General features: G+C 50.3%; 1 protein-coding gene across 3 annotated transcripts in view; it reads left to right on the forward strand.

Annotated features, from left to right (window-relative positions):
* Positions 1-8,901: 8,901 nt before the first annotated feature.
* The window catches only part of ERG (ETS transcription factor ERG), a 106,753-nt gene continuing 91,252 nt past the window's right edge, over positions 8,902-24,402 (forward strand). For all 3 annotated transcript variants that reach the window (XM_062175213.1, XM_062175222.1, XM_062175227.1), the window contains exon 1: positions 8,902-8,989. In XM_062175213.1, the coding sequence (XP_062031197.1) occupies positions 8,972-8,989 (18 nt within the window). In that variant the 5' untranslated portion in view covers positions 8,902-8,971. The remainder of the gene's footprint in view (positions 8,990-24,402) is intronic.

A 24,402-nucleotide genomic window follows, 5' to 3' on the forward strand; every position in this document is an offset into this window, starting at 1 on the left:
CCCCCAGGGCTCTGTGGGCATCCACTCATTCACACATTCATTCATTCAGCAGCTGCTTGTGGGGAGCCATCACTGGGACTGTGTGTACCTGTGGAATGGGAAGTGGTGGCATTGAGAAAGGTGCTCAGCGCTTGGCAGTCCCTCCCTTGACCTTACCTGCAAAGTGCTCATCGATGTAAAATGGAAATTCAGGGGCTGTCGCTGTGGCATGGTGGATTGGGCCTCCACCTGTGGGGCCAGCATCCCATATGGATGCAAGTTCAAGTCCAGGCTGCTCCGCTTCTGATCCAGGTCTCTGTTTTTGCCTGGGAAAGCAGTGGAAGATGGCCCAAGTGCTTGAGCTCCTGCACCCACATGGGAGACTTGGAAGAAACTTCTGGCTCCTGGCTTTGGATCAGCCCAGCTCCAGCTGTTTCAGCCATTTGGGGAGTGAACCAGCAAATGGAAGATCTCTCTGTCTCTCCCTCTCTCTCTGACTTTGCCTCTCAAATAAATAAGTAAATCTTAAAAAAAAAAAAAAGCACTGTGATTTTTTTTCCTTTCTCAATCCTGTATGTATGAGTCACTTTTTGCAGCAGTGCTGAGAGGCAAATAGCAGAATATCATAAAAATAAAATAAAATTAAATGGAAATTCCGCAGAAAGGAGTTCAGTGACTCATGGAGTCCCTGCGCAGGCGTGGGTGAAGCCAGGCAAGCGTCTCACCACCATGAGTCGAGGACCTGGGTGAGGAGGGGGCAGTGGACTCCTCTCCGAGGACCACCATGAAGGCTCCCCTCCTGCTGTTCTGCCTTCCTGCCACTGTCCCCTGTGACAGAGAGGGTAGGGCTGCACCCCGTGCCCCTGCCTCCCCACACAGCGAGTACTTAGTGGTGGGGCCAGTGGATGCTGCCCTGCTGAGCCTCCCGTCGTCTTCCGCTTCCACCAGCCAGGTGCATCACGGCCAGAGCCCCCGGTGCAGGTGCACCCAAGCCCCGCCCACCAGGACACTTAGAAACGCTCATGGCAAATGGAGTGAAAAGATAAGTTTATGTGGGTGCAGGAGCCGTGGAAATCTATGCATACAAGAAGTTATCAAAAATTGATGGAAAATGCATAGTCTGAAAAAAGTACACGTGGATTTCATTTTTGGGGAGGAACCGAAAGAAATTCCATTTTGCATGAACGTTTGAAGTCTCCCTGCACTCTGTGACACCACCTGACTGCCAAGTCGTGTTTGTGTCCTGCAACACGGCCTCAGGAGCCCTCTGCTGCCCCCGTGGCAGTCAGCGAGGTAACCACGTGGAACCACAGTTTCTGGTGGCTGCAGGCATCAGCCGGCAGTCAGAGCTGTACCACCACAGCCAGCCTGGCACAGCCTGAGCATGCCCAAGCCGGTTGTCACCCACTGGCCTCCCGAGATTCCTAGGTAGATGAACCAACTTGAGAAGGAAATAAAGGAAATACTAAAGATCTTTTAAAGTGAGGACAGAGAGAAGCAAGTTGCAAAATTGGTTACCTTGTTTGCAGTGATGGTTAAGAGCTGTGTGTGGATTAGGTGGTTAGCATTTTAATAACCTGAAAGTCTGTAAAATTATATAAGCTTATTTTTAAAAAACCATATTTACTTTTAAAGCTTACCATATTTCACATAGGAGGGTCCTTCCAGAAGTCTGTGGCACATGGAATTAAAAGATAAGTTTATTTCAGTGCAAAATTTTGAAACTCATGCAGTTTTTTCATAGCACACATTTTCCCATGACCTTCTTGAAAATCTCTTGTATGCATGGATTTCCAAGGTTTTTTTTTATACCAAAGTAAGCTTATTTCTAATTCCATTTTCCCACAGACTTGTGGGAGTACCCTCATGTTTAATACCATTCTTTTAAGTGATGCTCTACAAGTCTATTTCAAAATGGTACCCTTTTATAAAATGCTTATTTACTCATTTGTTTGTTCTGTATGAAAGGCAGTCAGAGAGAGAGAGAGAGGGAGAAAGACAGCTCCCTTAAACCGCTCCACTCCCCAAATGCCTGCGGCAGCTGAAGCTGGCAGCCAGGAGTTCAATCCAGGTCTCCCACATGCGGGGCTGGGGACCCCTCACTGGAACATCCCCTGCTGTCTCCCAGGCTGCATATTAGCAGGAAGCTGGAACCACGTGTGGAGCTGGGACTGAAACCCAGGTTCTGTGATGGGTGTCTCCATCGCAAGACCAAAATGCCCCTGCCCCTGATTTGAAATCTAGGGAGGTCCCACAAGTTATCTTTCATACCTAACATATGAGGAGCCTTCAAAAAGTTTATGGAAAGTGTATTATAAAAAAAAAACCCTATGCATGATTTACAATGCCTTTTCATTGTTGTTCCCACACAAACTTTTATTTTAATTCCATTTTCCCAAACTTGGAAGCCCCCTCCTCTGGCTCTCCTCGCTGGAGAGCATTTGCAGATACCTTGGTCTGGGCCAGGTGCCAGCACCCAATACCAGAGCTGTGCACAGGGTAAGCCCGCGCAGGCTGCAAGTTCCTGAACATACTGAACCATCTGCAATTACTGCAAAGTAGTAGGCTAGGTTTCAGGGTTCAAATGTATTGATAGCGATGTAGAATGAGTCCACAATTTCCTACACCAAGCCTTTCCCAGGAAAATCAGGCAGAGCTTTGTAGGATATCATGGCTCCTGAGACGTGTATTTCCTTATATTCTGTAATAATTGGAATTATTGAAAAATATTTCCTGCATTAGGATGTTGGGTTTCATTTTAATGGATAAGAGTGAGAGAGCCTTGTAGGGCAACTCTCAATTCAAGGGCTTGAAAGTCCTGAGGGAGGGCCCGTTACAGGGACAGTGAGCGCCCTCTAGTGACAGCAACCCAAGCAGTTCAAAGGGAAGCTCCCAGCCAGGCTGGTTCCGGCTGACAAGCAAAGTTGTATGGTTCCCTGGGCAGCAGGTGGTGGCTTCCTAACATTCTTGGATTATTTTTGTAGCTGTAAGTAAAGGAACAGTGACAGCACAGCAGGAAGACTGGTTGTTCTTCTGGCTCATCCTCGCCAGCAGGTTCCGAGAGAATCTTTGCAGTCATTGCTGCAACCATTCCCAAAATATGTGCCAGGATCTGCCCTGGGATCTGGTTGGATGACGTACTCAGTGAGGTAACAGCTTCGGTTCAACTCAGTGCGTTTCAACAGGAGTCAAACATTGGACGTGGTGAATTAGAAAAGAAGGTATCTGCTCTGACTTGCAGTGGGAGGCGATACATTGTAGCAAGCGTTACAGTGTACAGAGGGTGCCACACAGCAGGTCCTGTGGCGACACAGGTGCCCGGTGTCCCTGGGGAGTCTGATGCACCTGGCTTTGAGCATGGGTGCAGGAGGAAGCCTAGGGACACTCGGTAAATGCAAATGAATTGATGACAAACATTCTGCGCTCTGGCTTCATTTCTGATTCCATTTGTGACAGAAATAAATTAGCAAATAAATAATCCAATTGAGTGATGTTGAAATAAAAGCCACCCACATGTGAAACTAAAAGCAGTCTTTAAGAGACACCAGGAACAATTATTGAATACAAACTTCTCTAAGTTTCCATCAGTGCAATGACATTATGGTGCCATTTGCTACCTTTCTTGAAGAAATCCAAATTTTATTATAAAAAAATTACAGATCGAGGCAGAAATAAATGATGTCCAGTACCTTGGAAGTGAGACTTAAAAGAAAAATCATTCAAAATTCTGACTCATGATCAACACTGAAGTTCATTTCAACAGTCAGGGTAAATGCTTAGGGTGGCCAAGGATGATGGCTCAGGGCGGTGCCTGTGAGGACTGCCCTGGATCTGAGATGGAACTGGGGCACAGCAGCCTCTAGGCTGCGTGGTCACTGCCTTCGTGTGCCCTCAAGTCAGGTCCAAGCCAGTGCGCGGTGGCCAGTGCATTCTGATGACTGTGCCATCTGTGCTCAGATGCGAGGAGACCTCGGAAAGTTCATGGAAATTGGAGTGAAGGGCTGTGTTTTCGTTTTTTATGCGAAAATATTTTAAATTAATGCGCAAAGTTTTTTTTTTTTTTCATACTGAGCATTTTTCCGCAAACTCTTTGAAGACCCCTGGTACACCCAGTTTAGGGGTGAAGCCTTTGAAAGACATTTAATGATTCACGAATTGCAGACAGAAGCAGGATAATTGAGACAGGAAATTCTAAAGCCCCTTCCAATTAAATTACTGAACTAAGGTAATTGCCCTCCTCTTCTGTTTTTAACGTGAAAAATAAATGGACACATTTAGGGTCCTGATCATGGTGTTTGGCGTTCCTGCCTTTGTAGGGGCATATGGAGTTGAGTAAGAGCACGGTTAGCACAAACCTGAGAATGTATGGGCTGCTTATGAAAGGGTGTTTATTGAAATCATTGCTCCATTGGAGCCAACAGGACTGGGCTGCGGCTTCGACACGAAGGAAATTGCAGTTTGCTGTTGAGAAGTTGAGGATTTAGTATGTGATAACAGTTTCCTTGGCTTAGGTGAATTCCAGCCCGCTGAAAGCCGAAGGATACACAACCCACTTAGAGACAGTGTTGAAACAATAGCTATTGAAATCGCAATAGGATTATTTCTTCATGTGCCACTCGAGGCTATGGCAAACACATGTTCACACATTCGCACACACACAGGATTCACACATACGTAGTTACACATAAACACATTCATACACAAATACACACATTCACACACATGCAGATGGACACACATGGAAGTGCATGTTCACACACATACACACAAAGGCGAACACACACAAGCACACACATTGACACACACTTGCACACTCTTTCACCCGATGGAGTGGAGCTGGAGTCACAAAACGCGCCAGGAACGGAGAGCCGGCCCCAGGCCAAGCCTCCCAGCGACGCGGATGGAAAAGTTCCACCGGGGAGGTACTTTTCCACTGTGGTGGCTCCAGAAGCCGGCCTCTTATCTGTAATCTCAGGCGTGTCCCCTGGGACGCCCGACTCGCAGGGCCCTCATGAACAGCCCAAACGCCATGCACTTAAGATGCATGTGTCATCAGGGGACAGTGTGTGGCGGTGCTTTGTCCCATCGTTTTGCCCTTATAAAGCCTCCGTTTCACGGCCCGTTCCGGGCTCTCCAGCTCCGTGCATGGGGAATTCCAGGGGAGGGACAGAAGCTTCCCGAATGCTAAGACGCTGGCTGACGGGACAGAGTCCTGTCATCCGGGCTTCCTGCGTGCCTACTGGAGTTCCTGGCACGGAAACGGCACGCCATTCATATTCGCTGGATGGATTCATGTTGGATAGATGATGGGCACAAAACACACAAGAGCCTCCTGGGTTTCCTTACTAAAATTAACCCACAGGAGCTACGCTGCCCTCGCTGTAGACATGTAAAAAAGACCGTGTGTTTTGGCATGCATGCCCGAGAGGCTTGACAGCTGTAGATAATATGTGTGTGCTGTGTGGAACTGGCCTGTGTTCAGATATTTACAAAAATCCAGAACATTCCATATGACTTACATCCCTTGAAACTGTGATCCGTGTTTATTGTAAACGTATTCCAAACACAGGTGAACCAAAGGAGGAGGGGAAGCCAGGTGTTTCTTCCATGAGGGCTGGGCCGTGTACCTGCTGTCACTTCCACTTTGTCATTTCAGTTTGAACCAACGGTGTTTGCAATAGGATGTTTGACTTGCCAGGCGGCACCTGCGAGCAGTGTCTGAGTACTCGCCCAGTGCGTCATGTGGGGTTTACCGCGGAGTCATTGGTGCCGAGTGGATCGTGCCCCCGGCTCCGGGGCAGGGGTGTCTCATCGTGCTGTTTGCCACGCTGGTGTCACTTTCAGGGCTGTGTTGCCCCCCCACCCATCCAAGGGCTGTCAGTCCTCAGCTTCCCCCACAGGTGCCACATGGAGCAGCTGGCATGAGATCCAAGGAGACACAGCTCTGGATGCACAGATAATAGGGCTTCCTTTACCGTTAAGTTGCACCTCTGAGCTAATTGGCACTCCCTCTTACTGGGAGCAAAGTATGAACAGGATAATGAAGGGTTTTGGTCGTTGCTGGGCAACAGGTACGTGATGGGTGACTGCAAGGTGGACTTGTGCTGGGCTTGCCCCAGGGCTATAGGGCAGGCCACCCTGGTCCCATGCAGTGTTTCCTGAACCTCAGGGAGGGTGGCGAAGGATTCTGTCCTGATGGGCTCATGGCAGGACGGTCCCCAGCTTGAGGCCATCTGTCAGATTGCCCCTTAGTGCCTGATAGGATAGGCAGTGCACCCCAGAGGGTGCTGGACGGTCCAGGGCTGGGATGTTGAGTGGTCCAGACTGGGAGAGAGCTGGAGGAGGGATGGAATGATTTCCGTGTCTTCAGATAATTTCCCCAGGGTAATGTGTGGGGGGTGACTTCACACTTCTGGATTCCAATGACCAGATATGGCTTATGCTATTAATAGCCTATCAAAGCTGTGTTTTTTTTTTTTAAAAAAGCTTTTTACTTAATATTCAGAGACTGCCATACTTGGCTACTGCTACCCCATTGTCATCGGGAGTTGTTTTCTTGTAAGGTGGTAGGAATCAAACCACTTTGTACTCAGAACATTTGTGGTTTCCGAATTTTGGAACTCATTATCCCCAAATTAACTTTTTGGTAGGTGACTTTTTATATTTTTATGCATTTTCAAAATTAGACACGATGAAACTTGGAGAGAATCTTTAGGTAATAGATGAAATATTAGTATCTGATGTTTGCTTTGTAAATATCCAAGCAAAGAAATTAGTCTCTAATAAAAATATTGTTATTTGTTACAGTATCCAGACACACACACACACACAAGCATAACACACAAATAAATATGTGAAACACAGACAGACAATGCAATGCAAACGATGGAGCCCACCAACAGCGGGAGTAACTGGGCGAGGGTGTTAGGAGTTCTGTGTAATCTATCGTAACTTTTCTGTAAGGTTGAAATTCTTTCAAAACAGGGTGAAAAAGTACTGTTCGCTGTTTGGTTTGGATTAGGCAAGAGGCCAGGATTTAAGGGGAGCTCATCATGGCAGTGTGAGACCCCCATAAATACATTGGACAGAGAACACAGAGGGGCTGCCTTGGAAGCCAGGAGACCCCAAGGGGGCGGAAGGTGCAGCATTTTCTCCGGGAGCTGGGAGCTGTTTTGCTAGCCAGGGGGTCTTTTTATTTCAAGCCCAGTTAATCCACAATGGTATGCTGCTCTTTGGGGCTACAGCCCCCCAAGGCCCCGCGGACTTGGTCCCCTTGGGAGAGAACACAGAGCAAGGAGCCTGGGAGCTGAGCGGGGCTGCTCCTCGGCCCTCCTGAGTCCCGGTGGACGCTGCCCACAGAAAACAGCTGAGGACTTTGAAATTGTAGGGAGCACAGCCTAATCAGCCTGCCATCTTGCTCATTGTTCAGAGATGAAAAGAGCGGAAATCAACATCCCCTCCACGTGGAGGGTCTGAGTTGTACACAGAGAGGGGTTTCCTATAGTGTGTGTTTCTCTCTCTCCCTCTCCTGGTGTTGTCCCGTCCCTGCCCTGTCCTTCTCCCTCACCGTCTCCCCCCTCCCCTCCCCCCTCTCTCCCTTTCTCCCTCTCCCCTTCCCCCTCCTTCTCCCTCTGCCTCCCTTCTCCCTTCTCTTCCTCCTCCTCCTCTTCCTCCTCCTCTCACCCTCTGCCTTCCGCTCTGCCTTCTCTCCTTCTCCCTCTCCTCCTCCTCCTATCTGAGCACAGGGAGATGGATCTGGGCTGTGACAGGGTGAAGTCAGCTCACTGGACGTCCTCCTCTGAGTCCGAGGCCTGCCCGTGACTCAGGGTCTGTTCTATTGTGTTCCGAGGGTCTGTGCTGAGACCACACCTCTTTACTGGCCCAGCTTTTGCATAGCTTGATTCAAAGCAAAATGTTGTTTCTTCCAAAGAGCAAGTAATTTCCTGAAAATGAGTAATTAAGGGCCTGAAGTGCTCTAAGGAATGTCCAGGCCTTGTATTAGCTGGACTTCCTTCCAATGGAAAACAGGCCCTTGGCCCTGAACTCACAGCTTGGGTCTTCAGCACTTAACAGGATCTTCCCGTGGCACCTCCGGGTGGCCGAGAGCTCCACCAGGATGTGCTGTCCACAGCGTGGGTGTCTGGCAGGGTGGCACTGGCTCACGGCGTCCTAAAAATTATTTGGATTTTGTGTAAATATATGAAAACAGTCTTTGGTAGGTTTAATTTAAATTTTTTTTTTTTTGTAACTTCATTTCTAGAGACTTTGCACTTGTTCGTTATGGACCAACTGACAACTTCATGAGTTTAGAAGCAGAAAATGAAACTGTTCTAGAACATTCTTTTGAGATGTTGACTACAGGAAGGTCGATCAGCAGCAGCCAGTGAGTGTCTAGAATTCAGCTTGGTCACAGAGTAGAGTGAAGTCAGTTCCACCTGCACAGTTTCCCGCATGGGAAAGGCAGCTCTGGTCCTCCGCCCTGGCCGAGTGGCACTGGCAGCCGCGGGGGGAGCACACTGAGCAGGCTGCTCCCCAGGCTGAAGGCTGCCCCCCACGCCAGCCCCCCAGGGAGCCAGCGGGCCCTGGGAGGCCCTGCGGAGTGCGTCCCACCACACCTGCATCCCGCCTGGGTGTCGGCACCACATGACACGCACGGCCACACACTCACACCTGCTGCCCCAGCCCCAGTCCCAGTCCCAGGCATTGGGTGACTTTTTTTTAAATTTAAAAAAAAAATCCTCCTGGCTGTATATCATCAAGAAAAACAACATTGTTTTCAGGGTCTCTTATCTCTCCACTCCCAAATATCCTGTTTCTTGGGGCTGGGCGGCCAGGACCAATAGAAACCTCTTCCTGCCATTGGCTGACTTCATTTCCCAGGCTTAGCACAATCTCATCCGCTCTTAGCAACCTCATCAAAACTACTTTCTGGTCAGAGAGAAGCAATAATTATTATTAACATTTATTAACGATCAATAAACTTGATTGCATTATGGCCAGCACTATTAAGGTAAGGAAAGGGTTCCTTTTCGTTTGACAAAATCTTGTTCTTGGTGCGCTTTTCTCTGGTTTCCTTTATCAAGGCAGATAAGTTAGGGTTGGGCAACACCCCCCCTACCACAATAGAGGACAAGATTTCCTTTGCGCTGCCTAGTAAATTTCCTTTTTCCTACTCCAACCATCCGCAGGGCTTAAAAACTTCAAACTCAGAACAAAATTGGGGTTTCTAAATTCACCGGTGAGTGCCGTGGATTGCTTCTGCGAAGGTTTTTCGGAGCGCTCCTGGATTTTTCAGATTCTCGAACTAGCCCTAGCGGTGCCTGGATGCGGGTCCTGTTCAAGGCCACGGGCGCACAGAAGTTGGAGGGTAGGGGCAGAGGAAAAGGTGGGCTTGTCCAGGGTGGCCCTGCGGACGCTGTGTGCCGACTGCTAGCCCCAGGGCTGCCAGCCAGCCCGCCGCCGGGGCCGTGGAGGATCCTTGGCAGGTGGCTGCCGGTGATGGGACGTGCAAATGTCGGCTTGACTCGGGGGACTGCCATGTTGAGGACTGGCATTCTCGTAGCTCCGATGGGGGTAATTTTGTTTGTTTGGTTACGTGTTTGTTGTTAATAAAATACCTACTCCTCCGTACACCCTGAGTAAGATTTCTTCTGGGTGATGTTGGGTTCGGGGGATTGGAAAGCAGTGGCCATGTGTTCTAGCGGGTTTGGTTGGCTGTGTTCTCTTGAACATGTTTCTAGAAGGTGTCACCTAGAGATGAACATGGAAGGAGAGCCATACCTGTGGGAGTCAAGCTTGGCCTCGCTCTTGGGAATGACCATATGTGTGACTCGGTGGGACAGGGCCTGCGAGGTGGTGGGTCTGGGACAATCGCTTCAAAGCCACTATGGCCCGGGGACATTTGTAGGAATGAGCAAAATCAGCTGCAGAAACAGGTACTGGAAGGAGGGAGACGGCTGTGTTTGTGGCCCGGCCTTACTTCTGCTGCTAAACAGTGGGAGGCATTGGTTGTGTTTTCATCAAGGATGTTAGTTGGAAAGTTCAGGAAAATGGAAGTTTGCCCAGCAGCGCACCAAGGCGTTCCCCTAAATCCTCCTTGCTTTGCCGTTTTCGCTACTGGAAATGTTTGTCGAAGAGATTCGATTAATGCACCCCGTGTAGACTGCATAGTCAGAAGTTCTGTTCCGTGTTTATTTCCCAAGCCGTGTTCAATAATATATTGAAAAATTCACGTACCGGCAACTTTCCTCCTCTAGAGGGTTTCTTTCTTTGGCTTCATGGGTCGGAGTCTGTTGAAATGTAACAAGCAGCATAGAAAGAAATTTTAAAGTTGGGAGTTTGCTGTGCTCCAGGTTCAGCTACGCGAATAGACATGACTCGATTTTCTAACCCAGGTGCCACTGTTTGCTTGTATTCTCAGCCTTTTGTTCACATTTCATAACAATCCGTCAAATAGTCTTTGTATATCTTGAATAGCTAATGCGCAGTCTCTCATGCCCCTTCCCGTCAACGCGTTAAAAGATTTGAGACGGCAGATCGTCCTCTAGAAGGAAAGATCACTTTGTAAAACCGAGACAGGTATCATCCTGTTTCATCTGAAAGATGCAGTAATGAAGATACGTTATTTTCAATGCTTGAACCTTTTGTAGTTTTTCTGAATTTAGGAACAACTTTACATTTGCCTGGGATACTCTGTTGATTTCACGTTTTGTTTCATTGAGTTATATGTACATTGCGTATATCCAAAGGGAAACTTTAAAATGACTTCAAGGGGATTCTTAAAAACTGTTCTATTGAAATAAAATAGCGTTCTTCGTAGGTGACTCCCCCAAGGGTGTGTTTCTGTTCGTTTTCCTGGGTAAGGGAATGGGATGATTTTACAGCCTTGTTTATAGAGTGAAACAGGGAGGTCTTGCGTCTGTTGACTCCAGTTTTAATTATGTTAGTGCAGAGCTCAAATTAGCCCAGGGAAAATGATGGCTGTCCAGTGGAATTAGGAAAAAGTCCCTCACACAGGCCATGGCCAGCCTTCTTGCACTCTGGTTTTTGTTGTTGTTGTTGTTGTTATTTCAATAAAAAGAATCAATTAATCAGGTAGGCATCCACCAGCCTGAAGCTGATGGCACTCCATCTTCTGAGTGGGATTGTTGGTTTTTTTTTTATTTTTATTTTTTTGCATGATTATTTCTGGGACCCCAAGAGACACTACAAAAAACAAAATATGCTTGCCCAGTCTTTGTGAGTCTCACCAGCATGCTCCCTTGGCAATTTGTAGCTGGGGACAGAATGCTTAAGTCGGATGCAGGCAAGGACTTTTGGGAGCTCGCGTGACCGGAGCTCGCGTGACCGCGTGCGTGCAGTCATCTCTAAGCGTCTGGATTTTAAGACGAGGTGAAGACTTCTGAAGAAGACTGACGGCTGTCGCTGTGTCTGTAGACACTTCCCGGGTCAGTCTGGATGTGTCCCCGGCCTCTGTGCCTCCTGACCCTACCGACAGGTGCTTCCCGCCCGCCCCTGCCCCAGCCTCCCCACAAAGCAGCACCGGGAACCTTTGAGATCCTTGTAACTGGATTCCACTTCAGTTCGGAGTTACAAGCCAGTCCCCTAAAGGCTTTCCCGGTCCTTTATCTAACGCCCTTGACCACGAGGGAGATCTCACAAAAGCAGAATGATGTTTTTTAAATGCGTCAAAGAAGGGAAATGCAGTTCTATCCCTGGGCCCCCCTTGAGGGGTCTAGGCACCCCAAGTCGCAAGCCCTGATCTAGAGCTTAAAGGGGTTTTCCTTGTGCGGCAGATCCGGCATGGAGGGGTGGGCAGAGGGCGGGCAGCACAGGGCTGTGTTGGGGAAGGCGTTGGAAGCATCAGGCAGGACATGCAGGTTCCTGGCCAGGCCTGAGCAAGGCTCCAGGGTGCACTCCTGCTGTTTCAACGACTTGCTTCCAGAGGTTGGAGGGTCTGGTGATAACTGAAGCCCACAGGGATAGGAAATGGATTTTATGACGTTAAAACCATGGCGTTTTCGCCCAGTGTGTCGTGCTGTGCCCATAGCGGCACTCGCCGAGTATCTGTCACTGTGTGGAAGGAGTGGCACTGAGATGGAGCCAACCTCGTCCCGGGTCTTGGTGGCTGTGAGTTTGATAGCTACACACACAGGTTTTTCCTTCCCCCGCTGGCTGCACTGGACTATGGCTCGTTGCGTTCCTGTGACTTTGGGATTGGGGTGCTGTGACAGCAGAAGGAATCGCAGGTTTCATGAGTGCCATATCCTGGGGCAGACCCTGAACTCCTGTCCTGGCCTCACAGTGGATTGAGAGGTGCGTTTGTGCACGTGACCGGCACGGGCCGCCCTCGGAGCCAGGCTGCCCGCGATGGCTGACACACACCTGCTTCCTCGCTCTGTGTGTGTGTGTGCGTGTGTGTGTGTGTGTGTAACAAAGGCATTCAGTAGACAGAAATGTAACAATGATTCTCCAATGAAACAATTAATCGAAAGGCCACACAGAGAAGCCATGGCTGTGTTTGGGTCACCAGCTCTCAAGAAGGCACACATAAAAACAAGTTAGACAACCGTGTCTGCTGGCTTCGGGAAAACACCACCTCTGCCCTTGAACTTGAGGGTTGGGTCTGCTGTGCGGCAGTGGAGACCACTCAGTGGCCGGCACCTGGGGAACTTGGCGTCACAGGGAGGAGGCCCCGGGGAGCCAGCCCTGGGAAAGAGGTATCTCAGGGAAGGCACTCCTTCGGCGCCCGCGTGCAGGCCTTGCCTCCTTGGTGCCACCCTCTGCCCTGGCAGCATCTTTTCTTGCGAACTCCCGGCACCCTGAGGTGCTGCGCGGGAGCCGTCCCCCCTGCTTGTCGGGACAGAGTGGGGGAGTCGAGGGGAGCAGCTCCCCAGCCCAGGGATTCCACATCACCTCGTGAGAGAGTTCCTCTTTGTGTGGTCCCACACACACCTGTGTTTGAATCCTTAATCATCGGGTGACCCTGAGCGAGGTCTCCAATTTATCTGACCTCACTTTGCCCACCTGTAGAATGGGACAGTCACAGCTGCCCGGTCTTGTGCCGTGCAAGCTGATGTCTGTCAATCACGTCTCCAGGTGCCGTGAGGCGCCCCCAGCGGATGTGACTTTGCCTAGTGCATTGCATCGTCTTTGTCTCCTGCTTGTCTTTCTCTCTGGGTTTCCACGGCTTTGCTTTGGCTGGGAAGGCCCCAGTCTCTGACTCTGCCCCGATGCTTTTCCAGGCGCTCGGCGCCCACACACAGGGCAGGCCATGCCTGGGCCTGGGCAGCAGGGAGGCAGGGTGGGGCAGGAGGAGGGCACTGGCAGGGGTCCTGGTGTGGAGGTGGTGCTGGGCAGGCACCAACCCCACAGGCAGGCAGTGCGTCCAGGGGTCGCGGTCCACAGTGCTGCCCAGAGCTTGGCACTGACCTGTCCCGAGGGCCCAGGCTTTTGTCTCTGGTTGTGCAGAAGTACAGAGGCCTCCACCCAGGTCTTGCTCCTGGTTAGGCTGGAACAGGACTCCGGTACCTCCAGGGTCCTCTGTTCTCCTGGATTGTGGAGAATGCTTCTCATTGCTCTGTACAGACTACAAACAAATGCACCCTACAAAGCCGACATAAATTGCTCCACATCCCAACCAGCTGGGCACGGGCTCTGTTGGGCTGCGTCTTCCCACTGAACGTGTCTGCCCGTCCTTGTGTCCACCTGTCCACCTTGCTTATCTCAGTTCACATTGTTTAACAGATACTGGGCCATGTGACTAAAGTGTTTAGGAAGCAGAATGTTTATGCTGGATTATATTCCATCTAAAGCAAGCATTGCAATTTTTGTGACCCCTGTCCTAGTGTATGGCGAGAGCTGCTGTCCATTTCTGCTAGCTACGTTGCAATGTACCCTCTCTCTTCACAAAATTTAAATATTTGCCAATTTCAAATATAAATGCCAATTTACCCCTGTCTGTTGAGTTGTACCCGAGCTTTGAGCCACAGTTAGGGCCAGTCCCAGTGCACTCCAGCAACTCTGAGCATCTTGGTCTTTGAACCATTGCCACTCAGAAAGGCGAGAATGGAACGCCATGTTTATTTGCATTTCCTTAATTTTAGGATTTCATTCTATTTTAGAAACTGTGAAGCTGTCTCCACCGGTGGCGCACTGTCACTCCAGAGTGTCTTGTTTTGACTCGTACTTTCGTTCTCACACACTGATGCTTATTTCCCACGTTTCCCTGTTTGAACTTGGCTCAGGTGTGTTAGAAAGTTCAGGGTCAATCCTCACCCCGTCCATTTCCTCCTCCTCAGTGGGGCCCCCAGCATTGCTAATGTTTGTCTGTGAGGATGACTCCCAGATGCACAGCCCTTGACGTCTCAGGATCTGCTTTGGGGGATATTTTGCCTGTCCTCAGCAGGGACTGGCCAAGTGTAGGGTTCAGTGACTACTGATTGCAGAAAGAAAGTTTTTTCTAAAATTCTTTGAAATCATAAAGAGGAAGTTAAGGTATCAGAGGAATATAAACACAGCGAAGATTTCAAATAGAAGCCTTAGATCTTTAGAGAGATTTCTTCTGAGTAAAGTAGAAAGAATTAATTGCAATTCAGTTTATGTTTAAGGAAGCATAGGAAAATATTTAAAACTTGTAACCCTAGCATCCTGAGTTTATAACCCGGATGAACGTCATCCTGAGAACTGCTTGCTACGTGCCGGCCGCTGCTGAATTCTCTTGTCTCTTGTGGGGCTCCCAGCAGCCTGGGTTCTGTCACTTTTCTTTCTTTCTTTCTTTCTTTTAAATTATTTGACAGGTAGAGTTATAGACAGTGAAAGGGATAGAAAGGTCTTCCTTCTGCTGGTTCACCCCCCCTAAATGACCGCTATGGCTGGCGCTGCGCCGATATGAAGCCAGGAGCCAGGAGCTTCTTCCTGGTCTCCCATGCGGGTGCAGGGCCCAAGTACTTGGGCCATCCTCTACTGCCCTGCCGGGCCACAGCAGAGAGCTGGACTGGAAGAGGAGCAACTGGGACTAGAACCTGGTGCCCATAAGGGATGCCGGCGCCACAGGCAGAGGATGAGCCAAGTGAGCCACAGCGCCGGCCCCATGGGTTCTGTTGCTTTTCTCCAGGGAGACCTCACAGGCTGCCCCATCACAGAGATCTCTTTATGGCCCCTGTCTCTGTTGTCTCCGGATCTCCTCCTGCTGTTGGCTGCAGCCCCCAGTATTAAATTACTGTGTAGAGGAAAGTGACATGTTCAGCCACTGGGCTGTGGAAGGGATTGTTACTGGCTACTTTATGTGGTTTCCTCTCATGCAGAAAACCCACAGGCAGCTGTTGTACTCCCAGGGGCTGGTTACAATAAAAGCTCACACTCCAGCACCTCTCCAAGAGCTCTGCGTAAAGTTCATGGAAAAGGCAGACTGTGAAAAAACTTCAAGACTTCAAGTTTTTTCACACCAAAATTAGTTTATCTTTTAAGCCTCCCTTTCCACAAATTTTTTGAAGCCTCTGCGTGTATTTGCTTGGTGACCAGAATTCTTTCCATATTTGGCAATATCCAAGGGGCAGTGACTCCAGAACCCGCTCCATCCTCATCCCAAGCGTCTACTTCCTCCCTCTGGTCTCAGACTTCCAGAGTGAAACTGCACGTTGGAGTGCACCCCCCGGCTCCCCACATCCCGCTGTGGCGCCCTGGGAATTCAGCGCTGGGAGAGTGGTTATCTGCCGTCAGGCATGGATCTGTGCTGAGAGATGTTTAGAAAAGAAATCGCGAAGGCCAAGCTAAATTATTTATTTTTAAATTGCCACGTCGGCATCCAATCATAACATTAACATCAGGGCTGTTACTTCAAACACTTGCGTCGAAAACAATGCACGTCCAATTCTGGAGTCTGTGATAAAAAGCATCACACAGAGCTCCCACCCACTGGCGCCTCACACGTGCGGGTTTGCAGCGGCCCACCCGGAAGATTCCACAGCTCTCTTGGCGTCTTGAAATTACAGTAGCAGCTAGCGAGTCGCGCGCTGGTCCGTGTTCTTTTCCACTTAACAGATGGCTCAGCCAGCACCAAGGAAGGCTGCCCCCAACCCAGGGTCCCACTCCCTCTGGGTTTTTTTTTTTTCCAGAGTTGAGCGGGGTGTGTGCGACATGCACCTTTGAGAAAGGAGAAGCTGCAGAAACAGAACTTAAGCATTTGTCAACACAGTTTCTCTATGTCTCAATTTGAGGGAGATTTCCCAAGATGTTGTTCCAAGCTGAATTAATAATAATAATAATAATATTGTCTGTGGTTGGATACTGCTCTGCCCTTTTGTCTGTGTGTGTGTTGCCTGATGTCCCTAGGGGAATTGGAACCGAAGGGTGGATGAGGGCGCTGTCCACCATATTCCATGTCTTTGCAGCAGCCTGGAAGTAGCCCCTGTGGGAGAGCACTGGGCTTATCTCTCATGCAAGGGACTGGAGGCAGAGATACAGGGACAGGGCTGGGGGCCAGCCTGGGGGACGTTGGCCTGAGCGCTGGTCTGGGGCTGCCAACCTGCGCAGGTGCAGTCCCGCCTGGCCGGACTTCCTTCCTGGGACAGTGCAACTGGTCTGCACTGTCTGGTTCTCTCTGGCACTCCAGGACCCCTGCGGGGAGTTAGCTGGGGGGCCATGGCTGGACTTAGGATGTGGGGAGGAGCCAGCTGCCTGTGGCTTGGGCTCAGACCCTGGGTGGTCCACGTCCCTTTGCCAGTCCCTGTTCCCAGGGTGGTGGAGAAGGAAGAGCTCAGAACTGGCCTTAGTGTATGCGTGCAACTTAGGAACCGTTACCCAATGTTCCTCTTCATTCCAGCCAAACAAATCCTCCTTTGTGGGCTAAGACCAGGAGATCCATAAAAGCTTTGCGCTGCTGCTTTTTGTCAATTTCCACAGCAGTTTGTAAACTCAGGTGTAGCCTGTTTGTCCGTGCTGCTCTGAGGGATCTGTTCTGTTCTCTGTGTCACACACAAAAAACCTCTACCAGCACTGGTGAGCTCCTGTATCTGCCCTAGAGGTGACTTGCAGCCCTGCTGAATGCTAGGTTGTCTGACCCTCCTCCGTGTGGTGGGTCCTGGGAGGGGACACTTGGGGCTGTGCCCCTCTGCTGCTCCCCATGCAGTCGTCACTATGGACATCGGGACCCTGTGGACACCCAGACCCCAGGATGCTCAAGTCCTTATGCAAAATGGCACGGTCTGCACAGAACCTGCGCACGTCCTCCGGCGTGCTTTCGTCATCTCTGGATTACTTGTCGTCCCTAACTCAGAGCAAACGCTGTGTGAAGCGCTCCGTGCGGCACTGTTCGGGGCGTGAGGACAATAAAGGGTCTGCCCGTGTTCAGTACAGATGCTTTTTTTCTGATTATTTTCTTCCGGCAGCTGGTTGAGTGCAGGGATGCAGAACCTGCCAAGGGCGGTTGCACTTCTCCCTCTCCTCCTCGTCCCTCCTTGCGATCGTGAACAACCGAGCAGGAAGTTTGAAAAACATGAAGGAGAAGAGTCCTGAGGAAGGGAGGGTGGCCTGGCGGAGCCTCTCCGGGTGACGCCCTGGGCTCTCCTTGAATCTGTTGGCAGGCATTGCAAGCCGCTTCTCCCCAGTGCTTGGTCTCTCCTCGCAGCCCCGGACGTCCGGGTCAGTGCAAGCTTGCAAGCTTTAAATCAGGGGTGAAGAGAGAGAGAAGATTGCCCAGGAGGCGTGGCCTGTGCCAGGGCAGAGCCCTCCCATACCCCCTTTTGAGTTGTGTCATTTGGCTTTGTCTTGTGGGCCCTGCCAGAATCAGATGTATATATTTATCTGCATAGAAAGCATAAGAGTGTTGCTCAGGGTCAACTGAAGGTGACTCTGGGGGTCCATGTGACTCTGGGGTCTTTGCTCCACCAATCTGAGTTAACACACACAGACTTGTGGATTTTACCTTGTGGATAAGCCAAAGGGTGTGCACTTAGGAGCCTGCGCCGAGCTCAGACAAAATCAAGAAAAATCATTTTGCGAGGGTCACTTTGCAGCCAAGAAAGCCCCCTCTTGGTTTTTGTGCCCCGCCAAGGGGACCCCTTCGGGCCTGCCGGAAAGAAGTGGCCGGAGTCCCAAGCCTGCGCAGCCAGTCTGGCTAAGAACCTGGATAAGGAAGAAGGGCATGGGTGGTGTGTTTTTGAAAGCCTTGTTCTCTGGAGGTGGAAAACATCTTTTTTTAGATCACATGTTTACTGCCTTGGTAAACAGTCAAATGCTGCTGTGGCAATTACCTGGAGGATAAGGGGTCTGTAGACAGACACTTCCTGCGCAGATAGCAGTGCGCACAGAGGCGCAGCCGGCCGGAAGGGCTCCCAGGGAAACTTCCTCTCCACGGGTGCGTGCTGGGCTGGGTGTGCGTTCTCTCCCCTCCGTGGGGAACGCGACTTTCATTCCGGATTTTCTAGACACAGGTGGAGGCATGAAGTTTCTAAAGGAATGCTGTTGGTGCCTTGGTCTCTCCCGTGGTGGCCTCTGCTGGCCGGTCCCTAAGGAGATGTGTGGAGACCAGACTGGACGTGGCTGGGCGCCACAGTCCCCTCTCAGTCATGGGAAATGGCGTGTGAGCCCAATACGTCTCTTGGAAACTCTGCTGTAGAGTGTTTTCTGTGGTTATGTAGTTCAGGGGCCACTTTAGATTTTACTTTTTAAAATGCATGAGAGACACACACACAGAGAGAGAGAGAGAGAGAGAGAGAGAGAGAGAGATCTTCCTATCTTCCATCATTCACTTGTTCACTCCTCAAATGCCCACGACAACTAGGGCTGGGCCACTTAGATGCCAGGAGCCAAGAGCCCAATCCGTGGATGATGGGGACCCAGCTACTTGAGCCATCATGGCTGCCTCCCTGCACCTTAGCAGGAACCTGGACTCCGGAGCAGAGCAGAACTGGAACCCAGGCACTGCGATGTGGGGGGCGGCACCCCAACGTCATCACCAAAGCCTGCCTGGGGCCTTTGCTCTCATCAGATTTGGGTACAAAGTTTCAGCTCCCAGATTCTTCTCCGTGCTGAGTTTACACCCATTATGGAATTCTAAGGAATGCATTGTTTGGGCCCTTGGAACCAAAGCAAATAAAAGCACAGTGCACAAACACCGGACAATAGGGAGTCATCAATTACCCATCTACAGGATGTGTCCTTACTCACTGGCCCCTTTGTAGGGGGAAAAATATATCAAGCCCACAAACAATAACAGTGAACAATAAACTAAACAAAATACAGAGCACCTGAGAGCCGGTGCCCTGCAGCCCTGGCAGGGCACCCGGGAGCCCTGTGTTTATACTCAGCACGGAGGCCTCTGCGGGGGCCAGCGTCATCAGAACCCTGACGGCCCCACACTGAGGCCCTGTCGTGGTGGAGCTCGGAGGGGGTGTGGGCGCCGTGCGGCCGGGATGTCTGTGTCGAGTGGAGATCTTCTGCCTGGTGCACCTACTGCCTTAGTGCTGGTGACACCAGGCGGGGAGCGGGGACAGGGTTGGCCCCCGAGAGGCTGTCACCCGTGGCTACGTCCTGTCGCGTCTCATGCAGACCCTGTCCTATCAGCAGCCCTCCTGACTTGGCGGTCACTCCATTGAAGGAAATGCAATTGGCCAGAGATGCTCCCTGGAGCCACGCATTGGTGTGCATCCCTCTTTGTCTTTTTGGAAGACACCGCCTAACACTCAGTACCCCTGTTTGCATGCGGACTGCGTTCTTCCTCGCCGCTTGTCCACCTTGCACGTTCCTTGTGCTGTGGCCCCTCCCGGCATGCTCTGCTAGGGGCTTCCTCCTGCAGCTTCCTCGAGCTTCTTTGTAAAATGACTTCCCCGATCTCCGGGGCCTGCACTGATTCCAGAGCAGCCTGGATCACAGCCGTGAGATGCCAGCCCGGGCCCTGGTGGACTCCTCTTGGGTGCCGAGGGAGGCCTGCTGCTTCGGCATCCTCTCTGGCAACAGCCCTCCCTCGCTGAAGGCTGGGTTTTATAACCTCTCCTGGCCTCCCCACCCTTCCCCTTCTCTTTTCTCTTAACCTGCAGTGAAGCCAGGGCCCACGTCCGAGTGGCTGTCGGACGGTCTACCAGTTGTTCAGACTGAGCAATGACTACTTCCTTTTTCATCCTCCCATTTCAGAAACAGTTACCAAAGACGTTTAGAAAAGGCTTAGAAAGGAGAGTTAAAGTAATTGACATGACACCATCAAAGGCTGTTAATATTGAATTCTTTTTGGATTTGTTTGGTCTCTTCTCCACGCATACAATGCATTCCTTAAAGAGAGTAATAAAATTTGAGAAAGCGAGCACCTGCTCGCCTCCTTTCCTCTGGGATAGTGAGAGAAGGACAGCCTTGTTCCCTGCGGAAACGAAGCCCCCAGTTCTCTCCCGAGGACCCAGTTTCTTGGGAGGGCGCAGATCGCTGTCCCACCACACCCCACCAAAGTGCTTTCAGCCACTCCCCAGCCTCTGTTTCCCCTCGGCAGCGCAGATTCCACGCTGAGAATGGCTGCTGCTTCGAAGCGTTGCAGGGATTAAAGCGCTTGATCTGTGTTCGGGGATGCGCTTTGGTGTGCCCAAGGTGCCGGCGCTAGGGCTCCTATCGGTCAGTCGCCCTGGACTCCTTCCTGTTACGTAGCGTGCTCCGGCTTCTCGTTGGCCGTTTCTGAAGTCCTCAGTTATCCTTGGCTTGTCTTTGGAAAGAATCTTCAGTGCCATCTGCGTGGTGACAGCTTCTCCCAGAGCGGTGAGAGCAGGTCCCTCCCGCCGTGTGCTCCTTCTCATGCTGTTCTTTGGGGGCTAACAAAGGGGACACGTTAGAGTCACCGTGACAAGTCCATTGAGTGGCTCAAGCAACAGGTTTGTAGCCAGACTTCCAGAAGCCCGGTTTGTACATTTTCACGAGGTCAGAAAGCCAACAGGTTTGGTGATTTGCAGAGAACTCAAGACAGAGGCCTGAGAGCTGTTCATTGCCCTTACTCCCTGGCCTGTGCCCTTGTGCAGTGGGCAGGGACAGCTGGCCTCCGCGGTGGCTGGACGGCTGGAGCAGTCAAGCACTGTTTCAAACCAACTCTCAGAGCTGGTACAAGAGTTAGAGGAATGAGTGGGCATTCATGGGCTCATCACAGTGTGGGTTCAGGGGTCCGTGGCTCCTTGTTCAAGACCAGAGGTTGTCAGAGCACGGACTGTTCACGTTCAGGACTCTCTGCTTGGGTTACAGATGAGTACTTCAGAAAGCTGGTAGAAAATGGAGTTACGGCCGGCCGGCGCCGTGGCTTAACAGGCTAATCCTCCGCCTTGCAGCGCCAGCAACTGGGTTCTAGTCCTGGTCGGGGCGCAGGATTCTATCCTAGTTGCCCCTCTTCCAGGCCAGCTCTCTGCTATGGCCTGGGAAGGCAGTGGAGGATGGCCCAAGTGGTTGGGCCCTACACCTGCATGGGAGACCAGGAGAAGCACCTGGCTCCTGGCTTTGGATCAGCACAATACGCCAGCCGCGGCAGCCATTGGAGGGTGAACCAACGGCAAAAAGGAAGACCCTTCTCTCTGTCTCTCTCTCTCACTGTCCACTCTGCCTGTCAAAAAATAAAAATAAAAAAGAAAAAAGAAAATGGAGTTACAAGATAAGTGTATTGGTGTTTAAAAAAAAGGAAAGGGAGTCCCTGCATAGCCCTCTCATAATGTGTGTTCTCTGTGAACTTTTTGAAGCGCCCTTGCATAGCTGTCATCGTTCATCTTTTATTTGTGCTGATCCGGCTTGATAAAAGCTTGTCCCTCAGTGCGTGTTTACTCAGTAAGTGAGTGAGTGCCGGGATGACAAATGCCAGAGCGAATGCATTATTTAGTGAAGTGGTTCCTTATCCACAGCACAGAACATCCCGTGTCGTGGAAGAGGGGATCCACGTGTTTGCTGAGTGGATGTGCGATTGCGAAGTAGCTTTTGTTTTAGTATAACCCTGTCTTACCTCCAAAGGTGGTTTAAGCTATGGCTTTGCCATGGATTTGGGAAGTTTCTTTTTACATATACGTAGAATACCTCATCATGTTTTGATATACAAATGGACTGTGCTAAGGTTACTGTAGCCAAGAAAATTAATGTATCCATCATCTCAGGCAATTACTTTGTGTGTGTGTTCACGTGTGTGTGGGGCGGGGGGGGGGCAAAAAGACACAAAATCTCCCCTTTTAGCAGAAATCCTGAGTTCAGTACGGTATATGCATTTAGTAGAGGCCTTGTTCCACTCACCAGCTCTCTCTAGACGTATGTACGCTGTACACCACACTTGGTATCCCACCCCCCACTCCTGGTCACCACTCCTGTTTTCTCTGCATTCAACTTCTGTTTGTTTTAGATCCCACATGTAAGTGAAAATAAAACTCTAGCTACAGTTCCCAGGCAGGTCCTGGCCAGCGTTTTGTTACGTGACACTTGTCTCGATGAAGCAAAGCCGAGCGACTCAGCATTGACCCAGCAGCAACACCTGAGGTTGGCGTTGGGTCGTGTAACTGTTCAGCCATTACAACCCATCATACAAAAACAGTGAGAAGTTGCATGTAACGACCTGTGATGAGAACGGTTCATTTTTCAACTGCTACTGAAATTTCAGGAAAACGGTAGCAGTCTCTTGAAGTTTGTGGCATCTGGGGCGTGGGTCCCACTGGTATCAGGCAGGCGACAGTGCTGCACTTTGTATAAATGTCATCTGCAGTGTGTATGATGTAGTGTAACGTTTTCGTCAGTAGCTTAGTTTTTTGTATTCAGCTGCAAGATGATCTGCTTTATAGTAAGTATTAATTTTAATAGCAACCAGCAGCCAGCTGATCTTAGCCAGATAATAAAATTAGATTCCCTGCTGAAACGTTAAAAAGAGCAGATGTATTGTTTAACTTCCCAAGACTTCCTGGTTAAAATGTTGTACCTACAAACCAATGAAAATGTGGTCTTTCATGAAACCTGGACTATTAGGTTATCTTGGAGAGATATTTTTATGAACTGCCCGTTCAGTCTAATCGTTTAAGAATTTGTCTCACCATTGTTTTCACTTAACATGCCTGGAACATGAGGTGCTGCCCATGCATATTTGCTGAATGAATGGATGCCTGAATACGTGATCCAGTGGTATTGAAATCTCTTCCTGCATGGAGCATGCACTTGGAAATCGGACTTCGTCCCTCTCCCGGTAGAAGCCGCAACCTAATTTTTATGGGGTCAAAGAAGAGGAAACGACTTTTCTTTGGAAAATGCTGGAAGAAACTTGATTGCCATCTAGGAGCCCATTGTTTCTGCACCTAATTGCGCTTTGGATCAGCACACTCTTCATTGTCTTCACGATAATTAAAAGGAACTCCTCGGAGAACCGGGGTTTCGTGGGGGGAGTACGTAGGTATGAAGCAACCACAACTGTTGGTTGGAAAACACACTAAAGAAATTAGATTTTAATTTCCACCCACTGTGGGGGGTTTTTCACTTCTAGTGTTATTCTCAACACTTGGAGCCATATCAGGATGCTCGTCAGTGCAGCCCCCCATGGAGTCACTGGAACATGGACTTGAACTTGACACTGCCTCTCCCCATGGACTTGAACTTGACACTGCCTCTCCCCATGGACTTGAACTTGACTCTGCCTCTCCCCTCCTAGCACAGAGCCGTATCTTCCCAACCACAGGGACTAGAGCATGGTCAGGGGTAGGGGTTCACCTGGAAACTTTTGCAAGATCAGTATTATTTTGAAAAATTCAGGCTATCTGGTCCCTGTAACTATGGAGTAACTGAACTCTTGGCACAAACCTCAGAACTAATTCTCTAAGGCCTCTACTTCAAATGGCAACATTTTGTTCAACCCATGGCACCAAAATCCTTCTGGACAGGACCTAATGAGAAGTTTTACTCAATGAGCTATGATGAGAAGGGCTCATTTGTCTTCTGTACTGACATGTCAGTGGGACTGTTAACAGTCTCGGGATCCTCTGCTGGTGTCCAGTGTGTGGGTCCCACCCCAGGTTTGGGATGCAGACAGAACGTGTGCTTCCCAGCGCAGCTGTAACAAATTACCACAGCCAGGGGGCTTAGAACAAGGCAGGTTTGCTCTCTGACAGTTCTGGGGGTCAGAAGTTCGAAATCAAGGTGGTTGCAGGGTTGGTTCCTTCCAGAGGCTCTGGGGGAGGATGGTTTCTGTGCCTGGCTCCAGCTTCTGCAAGTGCCAGCAGTTCTGGCGTCTCCCAAGTCGCAGGTGCCTCGCCCTTACCTCTGTGTCTGCCGTCACACGGTGTGTTCTGTTCCATCTCCCACAGGGCTGCTCTCACTGGTCTGAGGACCCACCTGAATCTAGTATGAACTCATTCCAATCCTTACAACAGAGATGCCATCTCTACATACGGTGGTGGTCTGAGTTTCCAGGTGGACATGCTGTAGGCGAGAGGGTTCTTCCACCTGTTA

This window comes from Lepus europaeus, chromosome 2, assembly GCF_033115175.1.
Source record: "Lepus europaeus isolate LE1 chromosome 2, mLepTim1.pri, whole genome shotgun sequence".
NCBI classification, from domain to species: Eukaryota; Metazoa; Chordata; class Mammalia; order Lagomorpha; family Leporidae; genus Lepus; species Lepus europaeus.